The sequence below is a fragment of the Rhagoletis pomonella genome, unplaced genomic scaffold (assembly GCF_013731165.1).
Source record: "Rhagoletis pomonella isolate Grant_MI unplaced genomic scaffold, Rhpom_1.0 Rhpom_scaffold_00004, whole genome shotgun sequence".
In the NCBI taxonomy this organism is placed as follows: Eukaryota; Metazoa; Arthropoda; class Insecta; order Diptera; family Tephritidae; genus Rhagoletis; species Rhagoletis pomonella.
Genome location: NW_023458558.1, coordinates 70,434,163 through 70,460,576, shown reverse-complemented (window position 1 = coordinate 70,460,576; position 26,414 = coordinate 70,434,163). Strand labels below are relative to the sequence as shown.

Genomic DNA, 26,414 nt, shown 5'->3' with positions numbered 1-26,414 from the left:
AAGTTTTTAAAACGTCGATACTTTTTGGTATTCGCGATATTTACTCAGTACTTGTCAAAAAGTATCGAGTCCTCGATACTACTCAGTATTCATGAGTATCGATATTCTGTACTCGGTACTCGTATCGTTCTATCACTAGCGTTCAGTTGGTCGCAAATTTTCAAAGGGAGGGGTAGTTCTTGCGCAGATAATTTTTCGTTAGAAATTTGCTTGGGAAAAAGGACAATCATGCGCAAAATCACCTTTTTATATGACGGTTTTCTACCGACTGAGCCTAGTAGCAGCGCTCGGCTCTCTTATTTACGAACACATGCGCAAGCATGATTCAATCATGAATCATGAATCATTGAATCATGATGCGCGAGCAAGATCGTTAACACGTTATTGTTCGCCAGTATGAATTAGCACATATTATTTTTTACATATGTATAATCAATTTAAACTTTATTGATTTATTAATAAAAAAAAATTAAATTGGTCGGCATTTCATGATGTTGAATTATTTTTAATAAATAGACTACAAATATAGTTAGAAATTGTTCCTCTATAAACAAAGACGTGAATATAATAGCCTTTGGCAATATACATTGCATAAACCCTTCCGGTTTTAAATTTTTACCCCGCATCAAGCACTTGCTTGCCCGCGCTGCTGCGCGCGAGCTGTTCTGCCTCCCATCCCTACTCTAAAGAAAAGTAAACAAATTTATAAACGTGTTCCTCATCGTTAAATAATGAAATTAATAAAATATGAAATAGACAAACGTTCAAAGAGCTTAATTTAGTTGGAATGTGTGTTTTCTGCACACTTGTATTTGTTTGAAATGGTTTGTTATCGTACATTTTGTTGGGTGAAATTTTCAACTTTAACAACAAATTACTCGTAAACTACGAGTTTTCAGTTTTGTGATGTGTAGGACCCATCTACCCTCCCAAAAAAGTCATTTTGTTCAAAGCGTGGTGATCTTTGGCGAAGTTACGATTCTTCATTACGAACGGATTCAGTGAAGGCTCTCGAATTTCGAATTTACGTTCGTAGTCATTCGGATTCTGTGACATATGTATTGTTACTTATGTATATACCAGGGTTATTGCGAATATTCGCATTCGCAACCGCGGAACTTCCGCATAAATTTTAACATTCGCATTCGCAATAATTAATGCGGAGCGAATGTTGTGCAAGTGCACCGATAAAACGTACATATATCTGGCAAACAAAATGACAAATTGTAGCCAATATTTTTTGCCTGTAGCCGTGTTACCCGGGCGCCGCGCATGGGAGTATTTGTGTAACAAAACTGGTCAAATGTCATATTTGTCAACTTTAACATAATCTATATGTCTTTAAACATAATAGCTTTGATCCAGTACTCCATGAACTTACAGGATTTTAAACGAACTTGCAGGAAGTTGCAGGAAAAATGTTCCCGTACTCTCCAAAAGTCGCTCTCATTTACAGGATTTTGGAGTACGGAAACAGTTTTCCTGTAACTTCCTGCAAGTTCGTTTAAAATCCTGTAAGTTCATGGAGTACTGGATCAAAGCTTATATAACCGAGCTATTAATAAGTAGTCATAGAAGTTCCCACTTCTACTTGACCCGTACGTCAAAGAGAACTTACTTAGACCTTTTAATAATATTTTTTTTTGTTTTCTGTGCTTTAAATACCTGCATTGGTTTCATTATTTATTATGATTTTTTTGGACCAATATTAAAAAAAAACTACTAGACATAAAATAAGAAAGTAAGCACTGTTATTTTAAACCAGATTATTTACTTTTTATGTTACATATATTCAATCATTTCAATTGGGGCTCTTTGGGGAATTTATTTTTAGCAAACATTTCAAAAGCAGTCATTTGGTTTACTTTTCAGGCAATATTTTTTTCATTGGGATATACATTGGATCCTTGGCTAAAAACTTCTGTGGTAAAACTAACCCCCGAAGTCTCCCTTCTTTGCTATTTAAAGTCAAAGAGTAAGCCCCTTCAATAGGGATTTCTAGCAGAAATTGTCAACGTCTGGCTGTAAAGAGAATCGATGCTCAAATAATTAAAAAGCTATAGGTCTGACCTTTAATTAGGTAAGAATTACTTAACTATCTGAGACCCTCATCATCCGTGATTCCAATAATTCAAATGCTTATAAAAAACGGGGTGGTTTTTAAAAAAATAAGAATATTCTGATCCGATTCGGCTGGCAGACACTACTTTGGAAACATAATTTCGTTAAAAATTTTCATACCTGGAAAATAATAATTAATTTTCCATATCCACCTGGGTATTTAGCTCGCTATAAGAACAAATTTTTCAAACCAGTCGCAGAAGAAAGTATTAAAAATTAATTACAAAAACTAAAAACTTAAATCGAAAAACGCTGATAACGTTACAGGCTCTCCAACAGCCAAAGGAATGAGAATGAAGAATCATTTTTAAAAAGTTTTAGAAAAACCTGACACATCTGGTTTCGCTTGTTAGCGGTGTTTAACCCTAGAACACACACCCAGAAAATACCACGTAAACACACACCCGGGATACGTTTGTACCCGGGACCTTATTTTGCGGTTTTTTTAATGCTTATTCAACCGATTTCTATGATTTTTTTTTTTGAAATGTATATTTTAATATATAACAAGTATTTTGTCTTTTGTTTCATTCGAATATTCCTACTGGTTCCAGCGATATGGGCAAATAAAGTCAGGACATGCAACAGTGGATTTTTGTTTTTGTTGTTGTCCTGATAAATGCAAAACAAAATAATATAATTTATAGTAATATACTTGTAGAGTAACAACGAATACACATTTTGGTTTTTATTTCATTGAAATATTCTACCTGGTTCAAAAGATATGTGCAAAAAGGTCGCGCAAGGTATGGGTACGTAGGTAGCAAATACACTGGTATAACTGGTTTTTGTATTTTATATGCAGCTGCAAGGGTTGTTTTCACACGAGGTGTTGTTATAAATGCTGCCTGTTGATATTTTCATTATTGTTTTGGTGCTCAAAAGTGTAAGAAGTGAAAATATAAGTGAAAATAAATATAACTGAAACTATAAATAACTGGATACGAAATGACTTCAAGAAGAAACGAATATTTATCAAGTGCAGCATATAGAAGGTAAAAAATGTAAAATAAGCAACAATGTAAACATATACTAATCTTTTTTATTATGCAGGCTAACTGAGGAACAGCGAGAATCATATATACAATCTTTATTTGATGAAATTTGTGACGATGACGCTCCCTATGACTTTGACTCAGAAGATGAAGAAGAAATTCAAATCAATGACATTGAAATTGCTGATGACGATGCTGAAGTTTCGCAAAGTGCCGCAGAAGTATTACCTGATTATGCGGACTATGAGGATGATGAAGAAGACGATGAAGAAGAAGAAGTAGAAGAAAATAATGAATTACCTGCTAGTGCCGAAAAATTTGTTGCACGTGATGGTACTGAGTGGATGAAAGAACCAAATGTAAGTCGTCAGGTACTCAGACAAAATATTATAAGAGAACGTTCTGGACCAGCTAGATGCACTGAAATGTTGTCAATAGAGCAAACATTCAAATGTTTCATGAACGTTGAAATGGCTGATATAATTATGCGCCACACAAATAAGTTAGCAAAAGAAACTTATAATGCTTACAACAATGCGCATCCAAACACAACTCCTAAGTCATGGACGCCTGTGTCAATAACAGAGCTGTATGCATTTTTTGGCATACTTATCAAAAACTATCCTTTATATCGCGCCACAATGGGAGTCAACCGTTTCTGTTCGATATTGCGGTTCCTAAGATTTGACGATAAAAACACTCGTGCAACACGCTTACTAACTGATAAAGCAGCACCGATCAGTGAGTTGTGGACGATGATGAACAATAATCTTGCTGCACATTACAAGCCCAGCTCATGCTTGACGATTGATGAACAATTATTTCCTTACCGTGGACGCACACGGTTTACGCAGTACATACCGTCAAAACCTGCTAAATATGGTATCAAGGTTTGGTGGATTTGCGATGCCACAAATGCATATCCACTGCATGGACAAATATATACTGGCCAAGCAGAAACTGGTAGGGAAACGAACCAAGGCGAACGAGTGGTGAAGGATTTGTCTGCCAAATACCAAGGAAGTGGCCGAAACATTACAATGGACAATTTGTTTACGACCTTGCCAGTTGCAGAACTGCTTCTCACCTGGAAACTCACGATCGTTGGAACTTTGCGCAAAAACAAATCATATATTCCTCAAGAAATGAAGCAGAACAAAAACAGGACAGTTGGTTCAACGACATTTGGCTTCAAAAATAATGTGACAATGTGCTCTTATGTTCCCAAAAAAAATAAAGCAGTAATTTTGCTTTCGACCATGCATAATGATGCTGAAATAGCTGACAGTGGGAAACCTGAAATAATTGAATATTATAATCGTACCAAAGGTGGTGTTGATCGAATGGACCAAATGTTTGCGGAATATCCAACACAAAGACAAACAAAACGATGGCCACTAGCGATGTTCTTCAGCATTTTGGACATTACAGCTCTTGCAGCCTACATTGTCTACGATTTGAATAACCCTATGTTGCCTTGGAGAACAAACAACAAGCGTAAGCAGATCCTGCGCAGCTTGGCTGAAGCATTGTGTATGCCCATTATTGAAGCCAGAGCCATAAATCGTCAAGTGACGCGAAATTTTTCGACTAAAATTGCTATTGAAGCATATTTCAACCGACCGGTGGAATCAATGGTGTCAACAGCAGCATCAACATCTGCCGCAGCGCGCACGCCAAAACCTGTGTCCGGATCTTGCTATTTATGTTACGCACAAGAGGAAAAACGCCGTAGAAAAACCAGAAAGCTGTGCGACAAATGTAAGAAGCCAATGTGTCTTGAACATTCGGTCACATCAACAAATTGCTCTATTTGCCATGATTTTCCTTAGATATAAGATGCATTTTTATAATTTTTATAATAAAAGTCAATAATATAATGTGTGAAATGAATATTTTTAATTTTTCAAATAAAAAAATAATATAAAAAATGTTTTTTTTTTATTATTATGAGGATTTTTACTATTGGGGTACAAACGTATCCCGGGTGTGTGTTTACGTATATAATGTGTTTGGAAGGCTGTAGCTCCTGAACCAATGGTCCGATCTGGTTCAAATTTTGAATTTGAACTCAAAACTAAATAATCTTCCTAGTTAGCGGTATAGCGGTTCAAAAGTTACAACACTTCAAAGTTGAAAGTGGATACATTTGTACCCGGGTGTGTGTTCTAGGGTTAAACAGAGATCTCGCCATTATGCTAGATTCTTCAAGTGAAGATGAAAGCCAGGAGGATACATCCGACATTTCAGCCCCCATTTTATTATTAACCAAAATAACTTAATTTATGGGTCGATTACGGATGGCAACACAACCACGCTTCGGTTGTCAGCTGGCAATGCAACTGGAAAGAAAATTTGTATTACGAATGGCAACTATCGTCAGTTGCTGTAGTTATCGATAATCGAAATTTGACAGTTCAACAACCAGCAAGCGGCTGCAAACAAGCTGTGCGAGTAAAATTAAATTATTAAAATAAAGAGTTTTAAAGAAAAGACAGCAATAAAGCTAAATTTATCACAATTATTTGTTTAGGAGGAAGAGAAATGCATGAACGCGTCCTCAATCAGGCGACACTTAAAGGATAATTCCAATCTAGAGCTACCGCGTGTACTGTAAGCAAAAGTTAATGGTTTCTTTTGTTATCGTTTTGTGTTCATTTTCAAAGCATATTGAGGACTTCCAAAAGAAGCTGTAGTATAATTGGTTAATAAACAGATGAACCACTTCGTTCAACTTCAATACCTCCGCTCATAAAAGCTTGCGCACATCTTCGATTTTTCGCAGAAGGAACTGCCACAGCAATGACTTTAATTTGGAAAACTGGGTGTGTCGGTAGTTCTAAAAGAGGTGCTTCAATTGATAAAGGAAAAAAATTGCAATCAGTGTTCGCTTTTGTTTCGCCAAAAGGGCGTTGTCCACGGGAACTAAAATTTCAAGATATTGGTTTGTTATTTTCACCATATTCTGTAAAAGCAAACTGCATTGCAAAATGTTAATATCGTTCAAATTATTAAATATATGACACACTTTTCAATTTTCGCTCCTAAATACGCTCCAAAAACATTCCCAGCAACCACTAAAATGTAGTCGCCTGTATACACATTATGTAGCAACTGCAGTTGTCAGTTGCCAGTTGCCATCTGTAATATCGTTTTGGCAACTAGCAACGCAACTGAAGTTCGATTGCTATCGATAATCTACCCATTACTTACCCAATTGTTTCTTAAAAATACTTGAAATCCGCATTCGCATCCGCGGATGTTAGCTGTTAGACATCCGCATTCGCATCCGCGGATGTCTAAAGTTCCACATTCGCAACATCCCTAGTATATACTAAGCAGTTTGAAAAAAAAAAACAAAATTGCACCCTGGACGTCGTAATAGGATCAAAAGTTCGTTAAATTTGTTAAAAAAAAGTAAAGTAATAATTAACTTCTTTCTTATCATATTACGGTGAAATTTTTTTCGAAGCAGCATATTAAATATATGTTACCGGCCAAACCCGATCTTCGGACAAACTAGTTTTTCCTATGCTAAACTATTTAGTTCTACCTAGATCTAATATATCCGTCCAAAGCAGAAACAAGTTGGCCGCAACAATATTGTGGACTGCGTACCTGGAGTAGGACTGATGAGGGTTATTTTTTGTTGTGCGGCCGAAAGCCGCCTACGCGGAAAGGTGTTCTGCGGCCTTGTTGCTTTCTTGATGATATGTTGCTGATGCTAAACTGCAAATCTTCTGAAATGCTGGAGAAATTGCGCAGTAAAAATTATTATGTTGCTTTTGATTTGCCAATGATGAGCAACTGATTGTTTGGTCCTCGAACGCTTGATGTAAGCAGAGTCGCCCAAATTTTCGCGTAGAACGTGATGCTGTTTCATAAAAAGTAAATTGCCGCATTAATTGCAGCTCAAATACACCCTATATGTACATACTTATATATGTACTTGGCTCTACATCGTTACCTTAATTAACAAGGCCCTAACCAACAAATTTTTATTTTACAGAAAAAAAAAACTTAAAGAAATAATATCAAAAACAGGCAGGGTAACTCCGTTGTTTTTGGTACTACCACTTTAAAGTTTTTATTAAAGATGTATTTTAATATATCCAACCTAAATCTCGGAAAACCTCAGTTTCGGAAAAAGTGTTAGTTGGGCCTTTGTGAATTAAGGTAACGATATGAAAATTGGTCAAGCAATAAATAAAGCAATTTTTAAGCAAACATAGCCTCTGATGTTAGAGAAACATTGCATTAGAATTCTAATGTATTTCTCTAATGTTTCTCGAAGGTTAGAATTCGATTCGAGAATGATTAGAAAAACTCTAGACATTAGAAATCAATCAAACAAGAAAACACGATTAGATATCTAACCCTTTTCTGGATATTGAAAACTAAGTCCGAGTGAAATTTCTAAAAATGGACTTAGCAAACTTTCACCCTAAGCTTGCGATTTACTGATTTTGTAAGAAATATTTTTTACAAATATGCCAGGCCAATATAAAGCGAAATTGTAAGTTTAACAGACTATCTAAAGACCTTCCGCATAGTATCGATAGTGTCGACTATCGATAGTTTCAGACTACTAATTACAGTACAGATATATCAATAAACACGTACGACAGAAAAGGAACACATACGTTTATAAATAAACATGTATTTACTTCATTCAATATCAGTTATTTAAATTTATTCAATATCAGATATTTTATCATTCAATATCAGTTATTTTACTTCATTCAATACCAGGTATTTACCTTTTTCACTTCTCTTCACGAAACTATCCATATTTTTCACTTATCAAAACACCCGCTGAAACAGGAGAGTGCTGGTAAATGTACGCTGCCGCAATATCTTTTATTAAAAGGTGATTTATCAAATGCGCATGCAAAGTGACAACAAACGATAAAACAATAATGTAAGAAACACCAAAACTATCAAAAACTATCGATGATGGTACGATAGTCAAAAACCCATCGATAGTTTAAACTATCGAATTCAGACCACTAAGAGCCAATTTCACAATGCGTAGTTAACTCAGAATCGGCATTTAACTACAGATTTTTGTACTGAAAATCTCTAGTTATTAACTGCCGATTCTGAGTTAACTACGCACTGTGAAATTGGCCCTAACTGTAATGTTTTCGAAGGTACTAGCTCTTACTGCCAATATAGGAGTATTACATATATGGATTTATCTCCAATTAATGCAAATATTTTTTTCTTCATAATTATATTCTCTAACTAGAAAACTACTCTTATAGCCGTTTTCGCATTTGCGTTGAATTTGCACGATCCACAAGCAGTTAATTTTCGGTTATGATTTTGGAACTGTGCCTCTTTTTAAAATAGTGTGCGATATGTATTTATGTATATACATAAATAAATTTATATAACAAACGAAGCAGTCAATAGTAGATTTTATATTGTTTATTTGGAAAATCTAAACAAAAGTTGAACAAATTGATGCTAACCTAGAGGAAAAGGTTTGGAAATAATATTGAAATGTTTAAATATCCGCTTTGCATTACTTTGCATTACCCTTTAGAATTAAAAAAATACATACTACCATCAATGCTTGATGATTTATGATAGCGATGTGCTTTTTGAAATTTCACCGTCTCCCTCAGTTTACTTTGCCCGATGTTTTTTTGATCAATTTTATCATTATAGCATGTGTTAATCATCGTTTAGACTTGAATTTACGCTTTTATTGACTGATTTGTTGACTATTGTTTTGTAAGGATGTCAAAACACGTATTCAACTTTAACTTGATACGGGGTAGGTAGTGGGCTTAATCAATATACTGCGCTAACCAACGGAAGCCTTCTCCATATCCTTGTCGCTTCAGGACCGAAGACATGAACAACTCCAGGGGACGGCCCGGCAACTCAGAACGGGACACTTTGCCCTAAAATCAAATATAACCGAATTGTGTAATTTTGAAATAAACATGGTTACCAAAAAATGTTACAATTACCTTTCCGGTTGTCAATTGGTAGAGGCCGAAAACATTTCTAAGCTCGTCTTCGCTTGCCGCTCCTGGCTTATCGATTTTGTTACCCAAAATTAGCACAGGACAGTTTGACAGCGCTTCATCTGTTAACAGTGAATCCAACTCGATTTTACTCTCTTGGAAGCGACCACGGTCCCAAGCGTCTATCAAAAACACAATAGCGTCCACAGCTGGAAAATAATCTTTCCATACGCGCCGAGCTGAATAAAATTTTTTATTAGAATACAAAGTTTACAACAAGTTGAGTAGACACGCTGGATGTGTTTCATCTTGGCATCCAGCATTAAAATAATTTCAAAATTAGGAGTAAACAGGTAAATGATTGAAAACAATTTTTCTCATAGCGGGGAAGTACGTCAATGGTCGAATGGTGGAATAACACGAAAGCTAACGCCTAGTAAATCCTGTACCGATTTTTAATTTATTTTTTTAAGCCTTATATTATATGTGCTGTTGTTCCTAAGACATAACATCGACCGAATAGGTTATTAGTTATAATTCTTTGATAATTTTCACTCGCGATTATTACATTGATTACACCGGCACACAAAAAAAGTTCGAGTGCGAAGACTGCCACATATAGGTTCTCTTCCTTGTGTGGTATATAAAGACCTCTAGGTAGGCCCACATCGGCATTGGTTCTTTACCCCGTTTTGCAGGCATGGAGGGGGTGTGGTTTGAGAAATTGATGTGAATTCAATGTTTTTTTTTACTTAAATTGAAATTTTGCTTATTGATTCAGATTGAGTGACTTTTCATTCATGAATATTGACTACTTATATTTGAAAAATTTTAAACGACTGATCCAAAATGGCGGATCAAAAATGGGGGATGTTAAAGAACCAATCCCGAGGTGGGACCACCTAGAGATATTTAGATATCCCTACCATGTGGCAGTCTTCGTACTCGAACTTTTTTGATGTGCCGGTGTTATTTAACGAAGCTTTTGTAAAAAAACTTTTGGAGTAAAAATCTCGAGGAAAGATATCCTACAAATCTGTGATGTTACTATAAGGATGCTGATTCAGGGCTAATACATACATCTAAAAGCATAGACTGACGGCAACGTTGATCCGGATTAACGCCGCAATTGATCTGATCAAAATTGTACCTTGACAGACGGCAGTAATGCGGATTAACGAGCCGCGAGATCGAATCCCACAGCCAGTAGAATATTCATTTGATTTTTTTTATTGATTCAATTATAACTTCTATATTTTTTTAAGTTGTTTTAGTTACTGTTTTGGACTAAAACAAATAATAAAAAGAAAATTTTTTTGGCAATCGCTCCAACCGAGGATCGAACCTGGTACCTACAGGCTTGTAGTACGCAGCTCTCCCCACTCGGCTACCGCGGATGAAGGAATCGGTTGCTTTATTTGCTCAGTTAGCGTAGAAAAATTAGCTTACAACAAAGAAAATAAAAGATTCTTAAAACAAAGCCGAGTTAAGGAAAAATCAATACATCAATTATTTAACGTAGTAATATCAATTAGCGTACGAGTGACTGGCCCATTCAATGCATATTTGGACATAAAATTTTCAATGGCAAACATATTATGCCGACGCAGATTCTTAGGTGGCACATGACATTTCAAAGACTCTAAGAGTATGGGGCAATCGATGTAGCCATTGACAATATCATAAATAAAAGTAATTGCCGATATAACTCTTCTACTCTGCAATGTGTGTAAATTAATTTGCACCTGGAAGCATAAGGAGGTAGGGGCAAGTCGAATTTAAGATCAGATAGACAATATTTCAGAAAAGTTTTTTGAACGAGTTCAATTCTTTTATTTTGTCGTAATAGGGACTCCATATTATAGAGCCATATTCAGGCCTAGATCATACCAAAGAGTTGTACAATAGTTTTCTAGTATATGGGTCCTTAAACTCCGAGCTATTCCGTTTAATAAAGGCTAGCATCGAAAAGGCTTTGGGAATTACAAAATTGAGATGTTCAGTAAACGTGAAAGATGCATCAAAAACAATACCCAAATTACGAATTTTGTCAACCCTAGCTAACGGCGTATCAGAAACTTAATAACTCGAAATCAAGTTATTAATGAGTTTAGAGTAGGTAATAGTGTAGCATTTATTAGCATTGAGTGTCAATTTATTCCTGTGGCACCAATCACTAAAACAGTTGAGTTCTTATTGAAGCATGCGCGAATCAGATGTATTTTTAACCTTCAAAAAGATCTTTAAATCATCTGCATATAAAATATACCTACATTGGCTAAAACTAACACTTACATCGTTAATGTAAATTATAAAGAAAAGCGGGCCAAGGATACTCCCCTGAGGAACCCCGGAAGCTGCTACGTAAGGAAATGATCTAACATTATCAATAACCACGAAGTTGACTCTGTTACGCCAATAAGATTTTATCCAAAGCAAAAATGGGGAACAGAAACCTAGTCGTTGTAACTTATCCAATAATGCACTATGCGACACTCTGTCGAAAGGCTTTGAAATGTCAGTATAGATGCAATCAACCTGACAACCATCTGTGAAAGCTGAAACGCAATAACTAGAAAACACTGCAAGATTGGACACTGTCGAGCGTCCAGGAATAAAACCATGCTGAGACGGACAGATGAAAGATTTGACTACGAATGATAATTTAGCCATAACAATCTTCTCAAAAAGCTTCAAAATAACAGGAAGCTTAGATATTGGACGATAGTTGGAGACATCATTTTTGTTACCACTCTTGTGAATAGGGTGAATATAAGTAATTTTCCATTCGTCAAAAAAAATTCCAGACTTTAGTGACAAATTAAATATATGTATAATGGTTCAGCAATGGTAGACACATTGTTTTAGAAAAAAGGATGACAGTTGATGATTATCACACTGCTGCTAATTTTTGAGAGTCTGGATACTTGGTATAATATCATCAGTATCAAGAACTAAAGTGCGGAAATCTAAATACGGCACAATATTACTTAAAATAACACCATCATCCTTCCAAGAATCTTCCGCCTCAAAGTTTGCCTTAAAAAATTCCGCAGAAAAATTTGCTGACTCATAGGATGAAGAAGAGTTTTTGCCTTGATAAGACACTGACAATGGAATTGCTGACGACGATTGCTTCGAATGATGTTCCAAAAAGATTTCAGATTGGACTTAATATTATTATCGAAACCTAAAACGTATTGATTGTATAAAAATTTATTCAAACAATTGAACTCTTTCATGTACTTCAAGTATTGATGCTTGTGCTGAGGGGATGCCGATTCCTTAGAGCTTAAAAAATTTATCGCGCAAATTTTTAAGTTTCTTTAGCCTATTTGTATACCAAGGCAATTTATGCACCCTTGCTGGAAAAAGAGGAATATTGTTTTTCGCTATTTCCGAAATATTACTTTTAAATATTTCAAAACAGTCTGCAAGATTACGTTCCAGAAACAAAAGTTGCCAATCGATGTTAATTCTTTAAATTATTTACTAGGGCAAAATCACATCGACTATAATTGAATTTAACATCATTCCTAGATACAATATGCGCATACTTATAAAATTCTAATTCTAAAATTAGGGGCACGTGATGCTTATCAGTAACGGATATCGGATTACAAGAACGCAGCAAATTATAGTTTAAATCATTACTAACAAAAATAAGATCTAAGATTTTTTCTAGTGCATTTACAAAATGATTAATTTGCACTAATTGTAAGCTATAGAAACTATGAACTAAATGGATTTCATTAGCATAATTGACCTTGTTGGGTATGAGAATATTCTCATCCGGCAAATAACTCCATATTATTTTATTCAAATCGCCTAATACGCATAGCTGCTCGTTAGAATTAGTCCTCGAAATATGCATAATGTTATTAACATGATAATCATATAACTTATCAGAGCTGTTTGGGGGTATATAAGATACACTAACATAAAGAATACCTTTATTACCCACTAGAGAAATGATTAGCTGATCAATGAGCGCATTAGCGTTACTAAGAGGTACCACGGAAGTGCGTAGTTCCTTCCTCACACCTATAAGAACTCCCCTACCTCGGGTAAGACCTGTCTTTACGACATCCGATCTTTGCGAAAGACGTTGTATAGCTGTTTATCAAAAAATTCAGCGTCGAAATAATCCGCAGTTAACCACGTCTCAACAAGAACTATCAAATCATAATCATTCTTACGCTAAGTGTACACGGTAGAGAAAAAACGCGAGATTTAGATACAAATCTCGTTAGACGTGTAAACAATCAATAGAGACCTACGAGAGACTCATCTACAAAGTCTACGTGAGATTTATTTAGCGAGACTTTTTCGCCGTGTACACAGTCCAACGCAGCTAAATCTAAAACTCTACGACAACTATACGCTCTATTTACCAAGCTAAATAGATTTTTTGCTCTACAGAGAAGTATAGTAAAGTCTTGATAATGAATTTCATTACGGATTGTTAAATTTTGAAATGGCTAAGACATTAAACCGTATATTCGATACAAGCACACCATTTTAAGTACATTTAGAACGTAACCAAGTAATGTACCGGGAATCATTCTCTTATATTCATTCGCATTTCAATGGCTTTTCCAATAGCCTCCGTCCTTTGCAAAGGGGCATAATTATTGGTTAAAACATAAGGGGTATTCACAAATTGAGCAGGTGGTCTGGCACTCCGGCAACAGTCGTTGCTTGAGTTATCTGCTGTTTTGTCAGAGGGCCAGGCTACTTGCTCAACTTGGTGAATATAATAATAATAATAATAGATTGGCGCTTATACATATGTTAGTGTTTGGCCGAGCTTCTCCTCCGATTTGTGGTGTGCGCCTTGATGTTGTCACACAAAGCGGAGGGACCTACAGTTTTACACCGACGATTGCATTTTTATGAGAAGCTGTTTTTCATGCCAGAAATACACTCGGAGGTTTGCCATTGCCTGCCGAGGGACGACCGCTGTTAAGAAAAACCTTTTCCTATATTTTTTGCGATGTTGCTTTGACCAGGGCTTGAACCCAGGTGCTGATGAGCGAAAGCGCGTACTGCTTACCACTACACCTCAGCGGCCGATATATAGTAGTTTGGCTGAAACTGCTCGGAGACACCCCTTTCAAGGGAATTTTAAATATTAAAGAATGTTTGATGTGAGTCGAGAAGTACACATAGTACCGAAGAGGGAAGTTGCCATGTTAAATTTTTAGGTACATTTGTTTACTTTTAGGTAAACTTTTTTTCGGTATATAAGTACGATTTGAAAATTTAATTCTTATCCATATTGCGAAAATGTATTATATGAAGTACGAAAATATGTGAATGCTGTCAAATCGACGAAGGGTTAGCACTCCGCTGATGGCGCCAACTATATTTTCTACATCGTGGCTTTAATATAAAAACATATAAACATACAACAAGCGTTGACAACAATTCGAGAAAACTAAATCTAGGCGAGAGGTAACTATTGTCTACCGTGTACACAGCTTATAGAGTTCGTGATAGAGAAAAGTTGAGATTTCTCTATTTTGTCTCTAGCTAGCGTGAATATCTCCTAGAGTTACTATACCGTGTAAACTTAATTGAGAGAGGAGATTTTTATTTCAGTAAAACTCTAGAGAGATTTCTCTACCGTGTACGCTTAGCTTTAGAAGTGGCATCGTAGAGAGCAGAGACTTTGGTTCTCATGCCTGAAATATTTTGAAAATATATTGACAAAGAATTATTTGAATAGCGATCATTTCTGCTCGCGTGTACCACGCAAGATTGCTCATTAGAGGTAACATAATTTTCTATGGGTTGTCTTGCGTAGTAATAGTTTTTTGAAAAAACCGAAACGGTCTTATTTTAACATCAGCTAGCCACATTGAAGCATCGAGCAGCTTATTACAGTTAGATGGCGAAATACCAAGCTTAAAATTCACCTTCGTTAAAGAATTATTAATGCCTATTACGGTATCCGACGGATGCCATTCGCACGAATCTAATGCTTCGCTCTCGCTTGTTATGACAGTGCGATTCGGACTAGATCCGTGCGGATGGCGTCCACGACGGACGTGATAGGCATGATTATCTGCATCATTTTTAACAAGTTTGTAGCAAAGCAAAAGTGGTGGAGATATATTCGCAGTTCTCGAAACATAGTCAACAATATCGCCTGCCCCTACCGTCGACTTAAAATATGATAAATGTAACCATTTTAGTCGAACAGCTACAGCAAGATTTGCATTAGAATTATTTCCAACAACAACTACAGACGCTTTACGATGTTTGTTCACATTAGTCGTGGTATCAGATGCAGAGGCAGATTTCTGACCATCAGAAACTGCAGGCGCTTTACGATGTTTTTTCACACTAATGATATTATCATTATCAGATTCCTGACCAGCAGAAGCAGCGACGTCAGCGTAAGAAATAACATAATTATCATTGCTAAAAGTATCAGATAAGGCCGTACCTACAACATTAGTTGCGCACTCAACAGCGCGAAATTCATGTACTTGATTAGTGGGCGAAGCAGCAGCAGCACCCGACGCCAGCATCAACGACGACTTCGAATTTAAGACGTTATTTACAACATCACTTGGCAAAGCATTTGGGCTCGACGCAACGAATGAAGTAGAAATCTCAGCTTGCGAATCATTAGTAGGTAGAAGGCAAAGACACATCAATTAAGAGAGATTGATTAGTTGTTGCGGTCGAACCTTTGTTTTTAGCGACCGATTGTATAGTTTTTGCAGCCGAAGCATTATTCTTATTTTTGGCTACTGCACTGCCACGACTGAGATTGAGTTTATTTGCATGGTCAGCAACAACGATACACAGATTTTTTATTTCCAGCATTAATGAAGAGATTACAGCATTTTTGTCGTCGATCTTTGAGTGTAGAGAACGAATTTCAGCAAATAGAGTCTCACAATTTTGCGATAATTGAGCTTAATCAACACTCAAAGACTGCTTTTAAAGCGCAGTTACCCACGAACGTAAAAACGGAGAACGTGTCAGCTGACACGATCTATCTTATGGCATCTGCGTGTTAACAAAAACTCACCACCGCATGACCGTGACGTAGACGTTGCTTCTCTCTCTTTCTATCAACAGCATACTTGATATCTTTCTACGTACTTCTACGCTACGCTACGTACACGTTCGTGGGTAACCGCGCTCTTACACAGTTCAAGGATCACAGGAGCACAGTTCAATTCTGCTCGCATGTGGAAGAAGGAGATGAGAAGAAAACGGACGAGTACACATGCGTCTGTACCGCCAAGCCGTCTCAATTTTCTTGCTTTGCTTTTGGCATTTTCGTTGTTTCCCATTTAAAGAACCAAAAACTTGAATTCAACAGAATTGAAACGTGTAAAAGCAAATAGAAAACACAAAAGAGAATCAGCAAGAATTGCTTTCAAGTACTTGAATCATATAAATCGGGTGAAAGCATTGATCACAGAGAGTAATGGTGCATTTACATGGTATGAATCTGTTCATAAGCCGTATGAATTTTCCTATAAAAGAAGCACCAACTCTATGAAGAAATGAATGAAAGCGATATATATTCAACAATTTTGACTTATATACTTGGCAAGTAATTTTTTTGTAAACAACAAATAAACAAATTTTATTTTGTGGTAGCTTCGAAAGTAAAAGCTTGTTTTGTTAAATGTGCTTTAAAAAGGACCTACTGCCAATAAAGCCTTGTGGATGGCAATTTTTCCATATTTGTATTGCTTCTATTTAAACATCTTTGTGGAAAACAGTTTTTTGTTCAGAATTGCTTGCTTACGAAACATTTGGCATAAGTTGAAATCATAGGGATGCCATTTTCTTCCGTTTCTCAATGGATTTTATACTTGAAAAGGCACCAAGATATGTATACAATACCTCTACATATCGTCGTTTTAAGTACAGTAAAGTTACACAATATGTTAGTGTTTGGCCTAGCTTCTCCTCCGATATGTGGCGTGCGTGATTTTGTCACACAAAGTAAAGGACAGTTTTACGCCGACTCCGAACGACAATTGTATTTTTATGAGAAGCTGTTTCCATGACAGAATACACTCGGAGGTTTACTATTACCAACTGAGGGGCAACCGCTATTATAAAAAACTTGTTTGTTTTTTATATTTTGATGTTGGTGGGAAACTGGGCTTGAACCCAGGCGCTGCGTAATGCTCTACAGCAGCCGCCACTTCTTTTACATATATTGCTGGTATATTCAAAATACTATCCCGAACATCGGAGTGTATATATGTAATATAAAAAAGAATGAGAGGTACAATAAGAAAATGTACCCAAAATTCAGGAGCAAATGAAAAAATGCTCATTGAAAATAATTCACATGTATAAATTAAAAGATATAACTTAAGCGGTTACTGGGCTAAACAAAAGGAAAAGTTAGAAAAAATAGCAATGCGGTTTGAAGGAAACCTGAGACCATAAAATGTTCGTTTGTGTCGTTAATTCTCTGAACCTTTTAAGATATGACACTGCATTCTTTGCAGTAGTTTGCAAATATACACTAAGTTTTCTAAAATCGCAAAAATTTTCGTGGAATGTTTTTCTTTGATTTCGAATTGAAAATACATTACGATCATCTTGTACCGAAATAAGTGCGGTATCCCTGCATTTTGTAAAAGCCAGAAAGAAGCATTAACTGTATGAAAAAATGAAAGGGAGAAGTATACATGCCTTCTATAATGTTAACTTATATGTATATTTGGCCATGATGCAATAATGAAAGGTGTTATACGTCGGCAACTTCTCGCTCTAATCCGCCATCTTGAACTACCTTATGAGAAACTGTGTTGTTTCTTTGCTAATTTCACTGAACATTTCCCAAAATATTAGAAAAAAATTCTAAACAAGCTACATTGATTCAATTTTCGTTGTTCGTTTTGTTCTTATTCGCTGACATTTGTTTTCTAATTGCGTGAAATTTGGTAAGTATTGTAATAAAACCGAATTATTTTACAAATAAATTATAATTTTGCATTTAGTATTAGGTAATTTCCTTAGTGTTTTCCTGGCCGACCTGTGCTGGTATTGTAATTAAGAGCAAATACACGTAAGCTACAACATATTATTTTGTCTTCATTGATGAACCATTCCATTTGCAGCATTCTCTGGTGAATTGCAGCTGCGGCCGAATTTGATTGTGTGCATCATCCTGCAGATATTTTGAAGTAAGTTGGAACCAGCTCTTTGTTATTTCAAAACCTAATGAACCATTTATTCGCAGATTTTGTGGACGCTTCTGCTGTGCTGCGTTCCTCCGCCCGTGTATTGCTCCGCCCGTGTTTTATAGTGTTGCGTTCCTGTTGCGCCTTTGCATTAGTGTGTGCGTTGTGCTTTAGACACGTTGAAGTAAGTTGAAACCAGGTTTTTGTTTGTTAAAAACCTAAAAAGCCATTCATTTGCAGATTGTTTCTATGCTTCTGCTGTGCTGCGTTCCTGCTTCACCCGTGTATTAGATTGCAGCGTTCCTGTTAATATAAACATCGTCGTTTAAGTACAAAACCGCGTAACTGACATTTGCTGCTAAAAATTGGATTTGCTCACACAAGTTCTTGGCTCAATCCTTATCCATTCTTCCTGAAACATTCTAGCCAAAAATGCGATTGCTTTTTAAAAAAAGATAACCATTTTGCTTTTGGCATTTTTTTTTTTTGGCTTGATACGCGGTTTTGCACTTTATTGATACACGGTTTTGTACTTTAAACGACGATATGTAGATGTATGTACATATATATCACATATATTGACTTAGATACATATGTATGTATACACAATTAATGATGGTACATAATTTTTTTTATGTTGAAACTAGATATGTAGGTATATAGTATGTTATTATTATTATTTGGTTCAAAAAAGTCCTATCTCAAATGAAAATACTTTGAAAATGTGCTGAGATAAGGCGTTTTTGGATCGCCAGCTGAGATAGGGTGTTTTTGAACCGAGTTCTGAGATAGGGTATTTTTCAGTCAAAGTAGGGCGTTTTCCAACTAAATTTTGAAATAAGCCGTTGAAAAGTTTTCTGATGTCGAGTGTTTTTCGATAGTCGCATTTTTCGGTATATGGAAGACGATTAAACACGATTTGTTTTTATATCGATTCTAAAAAATCAACGGTAATTTTTAGCCACTTCAAACTTGCATATAATAAGACTTAAATTGAAGGGGCTATAAAACTGAGTGCTCAAAAAAACTGTAACACTTCTGAGAAAAAAGTGTGAATTTTGGGTGAAAATTTGTTGTATTTTTTGTAGTTTTCTACGAAGTTTTAAAATTGGGTTTATATGGGTTTTGTTAGAAATTGAACTTTATTTTTATTGCAAATTCTTAGAAATAAATTAACATGAGAGGGAAATAATATCACTTTGAAATGGGGTTGCTATTGATATGACCGATACTGTATGTATATAATAAATTTTGTACAATTAAAAATGAAAGTGGATTTACTAAAATGAACACAACGTATTAATTATAAATTCTGAAATATATTGTTTATTTCAAAAACAAATAAATAAAACATTAAAAAGCTTGCTGTATGACTCGAACTTGGATGTACGTGAACTTGGGTAATGTATAATTGTTTATATGATTCCTCAAAGTATCCCTTATATAACACTGTGGAGCACAAAAAAACCTTAGTGCGAATATATCAGGTTTAATAGCTGTTGGCCATACCAATAATGCCTCATACTCCGATTTACTAGATCAATTCGTGTTCACCGAAAAAAAATATTTCACGATCCAAAAATCTGAAAAATCTTTTTTCTCCAAATTTTGAACATTTATCGTTTTTAGTCTATATTTTGTGGCAAATACCATACAAAGCAAATATAGGCCAAAAAACGAAGAATTTTGAAAATTGTGAGAAAAGAATTTGGCCGCTATACTCAGATTTTTGAATCGTGAAATTTTTTTTCTCGAGAACACGAATTGATCTAGTAAAACTGAGTATGAGGCATTATTGGTATGGTCAATAGCTATCAAACCTGATATATGCGCACAAGAAGCCCATTTAAAAGAGGGGGAAAAATATCACACGTAAATGAATTCCTCTATTTGGCCTGTACAATATAAGGGAAACATTTCAAATTCATAAGGGATAATTTTCTTAGTGATTCGACTTATATAAGGAATTATATATGCCATACTGTTCTAGCTGTGTATTCATCAGCTCAAAAATTTTAAGCATATTATAATATTCCTGTGAATAAAAACACGCCTAATTTTATTATTTTAATTATCTACAACTTTATGAGACTATCAAGCCATATATATACCTATTCAGATAATCGGAACGTTGTTGAGAAGGCATAAAGTTGTTGATGTTTCCGACAGGGTGGGTGTATGATGTATTTTGGAACGAATTTCCGCCATCCCTTGTCAAATTTGGTTTGGAGACAAACCGGTTTCGGCGTTGTGCCATCTTCAGTGTCATTTTTCATTCTGCATAATTTTTATTATGCTTTTTTTCTTCCCGTTTTTCTTGTACTTCCAAAATACAATATTGACCTAAGGTAGTTCGATTTCGAGCTGTTACAACGTACAACACCTTTCATTATTGCATCATGATATTTGGCAAGTCTTTGAGTAAACAATAAAAAATACACATTTTCATTTCTTTGCCAGCTTGGAAAATATAGGCTTATTTTTACTTAAATGTAATATAAAGCTCATTAAAATGTTCTGTAATGTCCTGTTTTTAAGCTGGTTATCATAGTCTTTGTATTTTTATTGTCCACAATGCGTGAGTTGCTTCTATTTAAAAAGTTCAAGTACAAAGATTTTTTTTTGTTTTGAATTTGTTTGTTTATTGTTTTTATACCTTTCATGAGCATGAAATGGTATTATAACTTTGATCCGATGTTTGTAAGTACCAGAATAAAAAGAGATAGACCCATTAAAATGTATACTTATATGATCAGAACGTCGAGCTGAGTCGATTTAGCCATGTCCGTCTGTTTGTATGCAATCTAGTCTCTCAGTTTTCGAGATATCCGGATAAAATTTGGTAGGCGGGTGTATTTTTCTAATGTATTAATCATTTGTCGGAACCGGAAGAATCGGACCACTATAACATATAGCTCCCATACAACTGATTGTTCAGATATGAGATTTTTCGTTATAACTTCTCCATTTATGTAGCTAGGACCATGAAATTTCGCGCTGTTTTCACTCATTATCAACAGAAGACTTACAATGAAAATAACAAAGATCGGGTCACTATAACCTATAGCTCCCATACAACTGATTGTTCAGATATAAAATTTTTCGTTACAACTCCTCCATTTATATAGCTAGGAACATGAAATTCCGCAACGTTTTCAATAATTATCAACAGAAAACTTACAGTGAAAATTAAAAAGATGGGGTAACTATAACCTATAGCTCCCATACAACTGATTGTTCAGATATGAGATTTTTCGTTATAACTCCTCCATTTATGTAGCTAGGACCATGAAATTTCGCGCTGTTTTCACTCATTATCAACAGAAGACTTCCAGTGAAAATAACAAAGATCGGGTCACTATAACCTGCGGCCCCCATACAACTGATTGTTCAGATATGAGGTCTTTTATCATAACTCCACCATTTATGCAGCTAGGAACATGAAATTTGGCACCATTTTTACTCATTACACTGTGAGACAAATGGTAGGGGTCAGTGATCGGGAAGGGTTCAAACTACCGGGGAAAGTTATATCGGTAAAAAAGAAGTTATACGTGTCTCGGCGTTTCGCTGGGTCACGTCTTGGAATCGAGATATATATATAACTATCATATAGGGGAAATTGTCACCTTTGGTGGTCTTTTTCTGACATAACTCGAGAACCACTAGTCCGATTTTGCTCAAACAAATTTAAAAAAATTAAAAATTACAATTCCTTTAATCTGTTCATATAACGTTTTTCTATATAATCAACAGTTTTAAAAAAATTTAATATTTTAGGCAAAAAATATTTTTTTTTTTCATACATTTATTTTTACCGGCAGAACTGTTGATTATATAGAAAAACGTTATATGAACAGATTAAAGGAATTGTAATTTTTAATTTTTTTAAATTTGTTTGAGCAAAATCGGACTAGTGGTTCTCGAGTTATGTCAAAAAAAGAGCACCAAAGGTGACAATTTCCCCTATATGATAGTTATTTATATATCTCGATTCCTAGACGTGACCCAGCGAAACGCCGGGACACGTATAACTTGTTTTTTACCGATATCACATATCCCGTTGGTTTTATCCCGTCCCGATTTTGACTGTCGCATAGTGTTATTAACAGAATACTTACAGTGAAAATAACAAGGATCGGGTGACTATAACATATATGTATCTTCCATACATCTGATTGTTCAGATATGGGATTTTACTGTAACTCCTTTATTTGAACAGCTAAAACCGATAAATTTCGTAAGATATTTTATAAATAATAATACAAAGTCTACTGAGAAAATCGTCAAAATCTATGTTGTATAAGCTTTATCTCCTATACCACTGATTGTTCAGATACCAGTTTTTGCGATATATCTCCTTTATGTAGGAAACTAAACCCAATAAATTGTGTTACCGGTTTACATACCGATCACATAGCAGTGAAAATCACTTAGATTGGTGCTAATATAAGGTATATCTTCCATACCTCTGATTGTTTAGATGCGATTTTTTATATACGTATGTAACTCCTCTATCGATGTATGCAGATGTATTCAAAAGCAGTAATCTGTCAAAGTAAAATTTGCATATGTTCATGAAAAGTATGAAGCCTTCGGCATAGCCGAAGACCGCGCCGCTCTTACTTGTAAATTTTTAAAATTCATACTTTTGACATGTATGTGAAGGGCGGAGCTGCCGCTTTCCTCCTTTTCGGTGGGTTTTTATATTAAAAAGGCATCAAAATGGGAAAAAACCTCCTTGGTATCTCTGCATCTGTTAAACTTTTTATGGGAAGATGTAGGAAAATCCAACTTGCTATAATTTCATATGCTTAACAGTATCACAACAGTATGTTTACAGTATCTCCCCATAATTTTTCATATGAAAAAATTTATTATATGCATCCCACTCGTTTTCACTGAGTTCCTCATTGGAACATGTAGTCCCTCTATTTTAGGGTATCCACAGTTCATATGGCTTCATACCATGTAAATGCACCATAAGTGAGCGTTCTCCGAACGCAGAGCAGCAATGTCGTTAGCGATATCAAGTAAAGTTACTTGTTAATCAATTACGTTCTCACTCGAATTGTCACTATGCTCAATTATTTTTTCGGCAATAGAGAAAGCGATTGGTGGCGGAGAACAAAGATGTACGACGCTTAACCGAGCACATTTTACAAAAGAAATGTTTATTTGTTGTAAGCAGAAAATCGAGATCGTCAATTGACATATTCACAAGTTTTAGATGAAAGAGGTCGTTGCACTTAGCACACAACACTTTCTGTTTATTGTTACGATCAACTTTTTGACCACATAAATTGTATTCAATTTACTTAAATTGTATTCAATTTATATTCGTAAGCTGGAAATTACAATTGCTGGGAATAATTTCCAGCATAGAGTCACTATCTTAAGGCAGGTATAAGGCACGAATTTAAAAACATTTCCGACCACTAAAACTATGCGCAAATTGCGGAGATAAGATAAACACGTCCACGCAGTAACACGGTTGACTTTGCTACTTACATAATGACAGTGCTGCTTAAAAGTAAGTTTATTGTAAAAAATTATTCCCAATATTTTCAATGTGTCAGTATACGGGAGAGGTGTTAGAGGAGAGGGTTGGATGTATACACTTGTGTTTTCTACATATTCTTTTTTAAGTCGGACGGATTTCGTAAAAAAACTATTTCATGTCTCCGATTCGCTTCAAATTTTTTTGTGTGGGTTCTATACATGAAATAAGCTAACACGTGTTCGAGGAGTGTTTCTCTTCTTTTTTTTCTTCGGAGATATGATCTGTCAAAGTTTGAATTTTTCGTGATTCTGACTAGTCATGTACTTCTTCAAATCGTTATATCTCGGATTCTGCAGATCGTAGAGACTTCACCTTAACGTCATTTTAAAGTTAAGAAATGGGCTTAACATTTCTATATATAAGATGGTCAAGATTGTCCTAAAGCTAACTTAGCTATTAACAGTTGAACTTTTTGAAGTTGATTTGCATAGTGAAGACCAGACATGGGCACTTTTGCCCGTATGGGCTTTTTTGCCCGTACGGGCAAGCGTGCCCATTTCGCGGGCTAGATCAGGGGAAAATCATGGGCAAACGGGAAGGGGGCAACAAATCTTACTAATACACGTATAGCAATGAGAGCCACTGCACACGCATTCTGGAGTAAAAAGGCTCACTCTCCCAAACGTACGTCACGTCACATACACTCCTCGTCATTTGAATAGCTCAACTTTTTAATCTTTAGTATTTACACTTTTAGTTTTTTTTATTTAATATTCATTACATCCGATTTTAAAACTTTATACAGAGTTAAAAAAATGTCAACAAAGGGGTACAATAAAGTGCAAGTTTCAAGTGTCTGTAAAATAGCGGTGATTTTTGACAATTTTTTTGGTGATAGTGCTGCGCATTTTCTCTCATACAAAGTATGCTCGACAAAACTTTTATATGGAATAAAATGCGCAGCACTGTCAATAAAAAATAAGTGAATTTGAAAAATCGGGGCTGTTTTAGAGTCACTTCAAACTTGCACTTAATTACACTATAATTGAATGGGCTACAAAACTGCATATCAGAAATTTCTCTAAAAATATTAACTTATTCACTGCAGGTCATTAGGATCGCACATTCCTATGTTGACCTTTTTTAAGAACTGTTTCCAGCTCTCGAGAAAAACGAAAAAATCATATAAAATGCTGCCCAAGAAATGGAAAATAAACTTTCTTTTAAGTTTTAGTTTGTAAAAAATTATAAAATTGCATTTACCCGTAGAATATGCTATATCGTCACTAGACACGAATAAAGGCGCGAGCTCAAAAGTTGACGGCGAAAAAAGACGCATACAAAAATTTCAGCGTCAAATACTCTTAACATACTTCGCCAAAGTTTTTTATAAGCATCTTTTTTCGCTAAATTTTTTTAAACGCTTTTTTTCACCGTCAAAACACCAGCGCGCCTTTATTCGTATGTAGTGACGATATTTTTACAAAAAATTTATATTAAATATACAAACGGAAAACTGTAAATACTAAGAATTGAAAGGGTGTGCAATTCAAATGACGAGGAGTGTATATGAGCAGATGTGATCACTATCACAAGTAAACGCGAGCTGAAAGCGTGATTGGGTTAGTGTGCCAATTACTGCCATCCCTAAATTGGCGCGTCAAGCGCCAAGCAACTGTCAAAAATCCTCATGCCCATACAATTTGTATGAAGCATCCCACAATAACGCGGCGCTAACGCCGAGCAAATGGAATTTTCATTTTTGACAGGGCGTTACGTGCTGAAGTTGGATGCAGAAGACGAAGAGAAAGAGAACGGACAAAGAAGTGAAAAAGGAAACGAGAATAAAAACGAGAGGACCTGAGAAAACGTCAAAATTGACGACGCGTTGATTTGGGTATAGCGCGCGCTGACACTCGTTGGCGCTAGAAAACCCAACGCTTGGCGTGCCAATTTAGGGACGACAGTTACGTTTGAATGAATTTGCGTTCGCTTTGTTACGCTCTAACATGTATTTGCATGTGATGCTTACGCTCTTTAAGCAGGCGCTCACTCTCTGTCCATGCTTGTATATGAGCAAATTTGACGTCGATATAACTGTTGCCATCTTTGTGCCTTTCGCAAGAAATTAAGTGCGTTTAGGGAATTAAAAGGCGAAAATTGTTTAGTTTAGCGCTTGTTTTGCTCTTTGGTGCCCTTTTCAAGGCAATTTTATAATAAAAACGTGATTCTATGGTGACATTGTATTTGACTTACACATATGTTAGTGTTTGGCCGAGCTTCTCCTCTGGATAATATGCTCCAAGATAATCCAAACGCAATATTTTCACACAGTCTCTATCACGGAATCCATAGAATATTTTGCTAATTAGCTGGGTGTGCGCATTTGTACAAAAGTAAGCAATTGCATGAAAATAAAGCCTCTAGAAAAACCAAGTTTTGGAAATTGTTTTACGAATAAAAAAACATTTTGCAAATTAAATTTATTAAATTCATTAACTGCGAATAGTTGGAAATATTTACAAGTATTGTGTGATTACTTAAAATATTTGAACATACAGCTTTATATGCGAAAATACCATTAAACACAGCAACACAAAATTGGTGTTTTTTTTGGGGGAAAATTGCGCTATTTTCA

At 35.5% G+C, this 26,414-nt stretch overlaps 1 protein-coding gene and 1 long non-coding RNA gene across 2 annotated transcripts in view; one reads left to right on the top strand and one right to left on the bottom strand.

The window, feature by feature from the left end:
- Positions 1-8,798: 8,798 nt before the first annotated feature.
- Positions 8,799-26,414, bottom strand: part of LOC118738049 (GTP-binding protein SAR1) — a 54,032-nt gene continuing 36,416 nt past the window's right edge. The window contains exons 5-6 of the mRNA XM_036468947.1: positions 9,101-9,336; positions 8,799-9,031 (exon numbers count right to left, since the gene is read on the bottom strand). Coding sequence (XP_036324840.1) covers positions 8,915-9,031; positions 9,101-9,336 — 353 coding nt within the window. The 3' untranslated portion in view covers positions 8,799-8,914. The remainder of the gene's footprint in view (positions 9,032-9,100; positions 9,337-26,414) is intronic.
- LOC118738050 lies at positions 18,022-18,660 on the top strand. The gene is made up of 4 exons (XR_004992870.1): positions 18,022-18,158; positions 18,211-18,276; positions 18,333-18,457; positions 18,514-18,660. It is a non-coding gene; the product is annotated as an uncharacterized LOC118738050 (long non-coding RNA).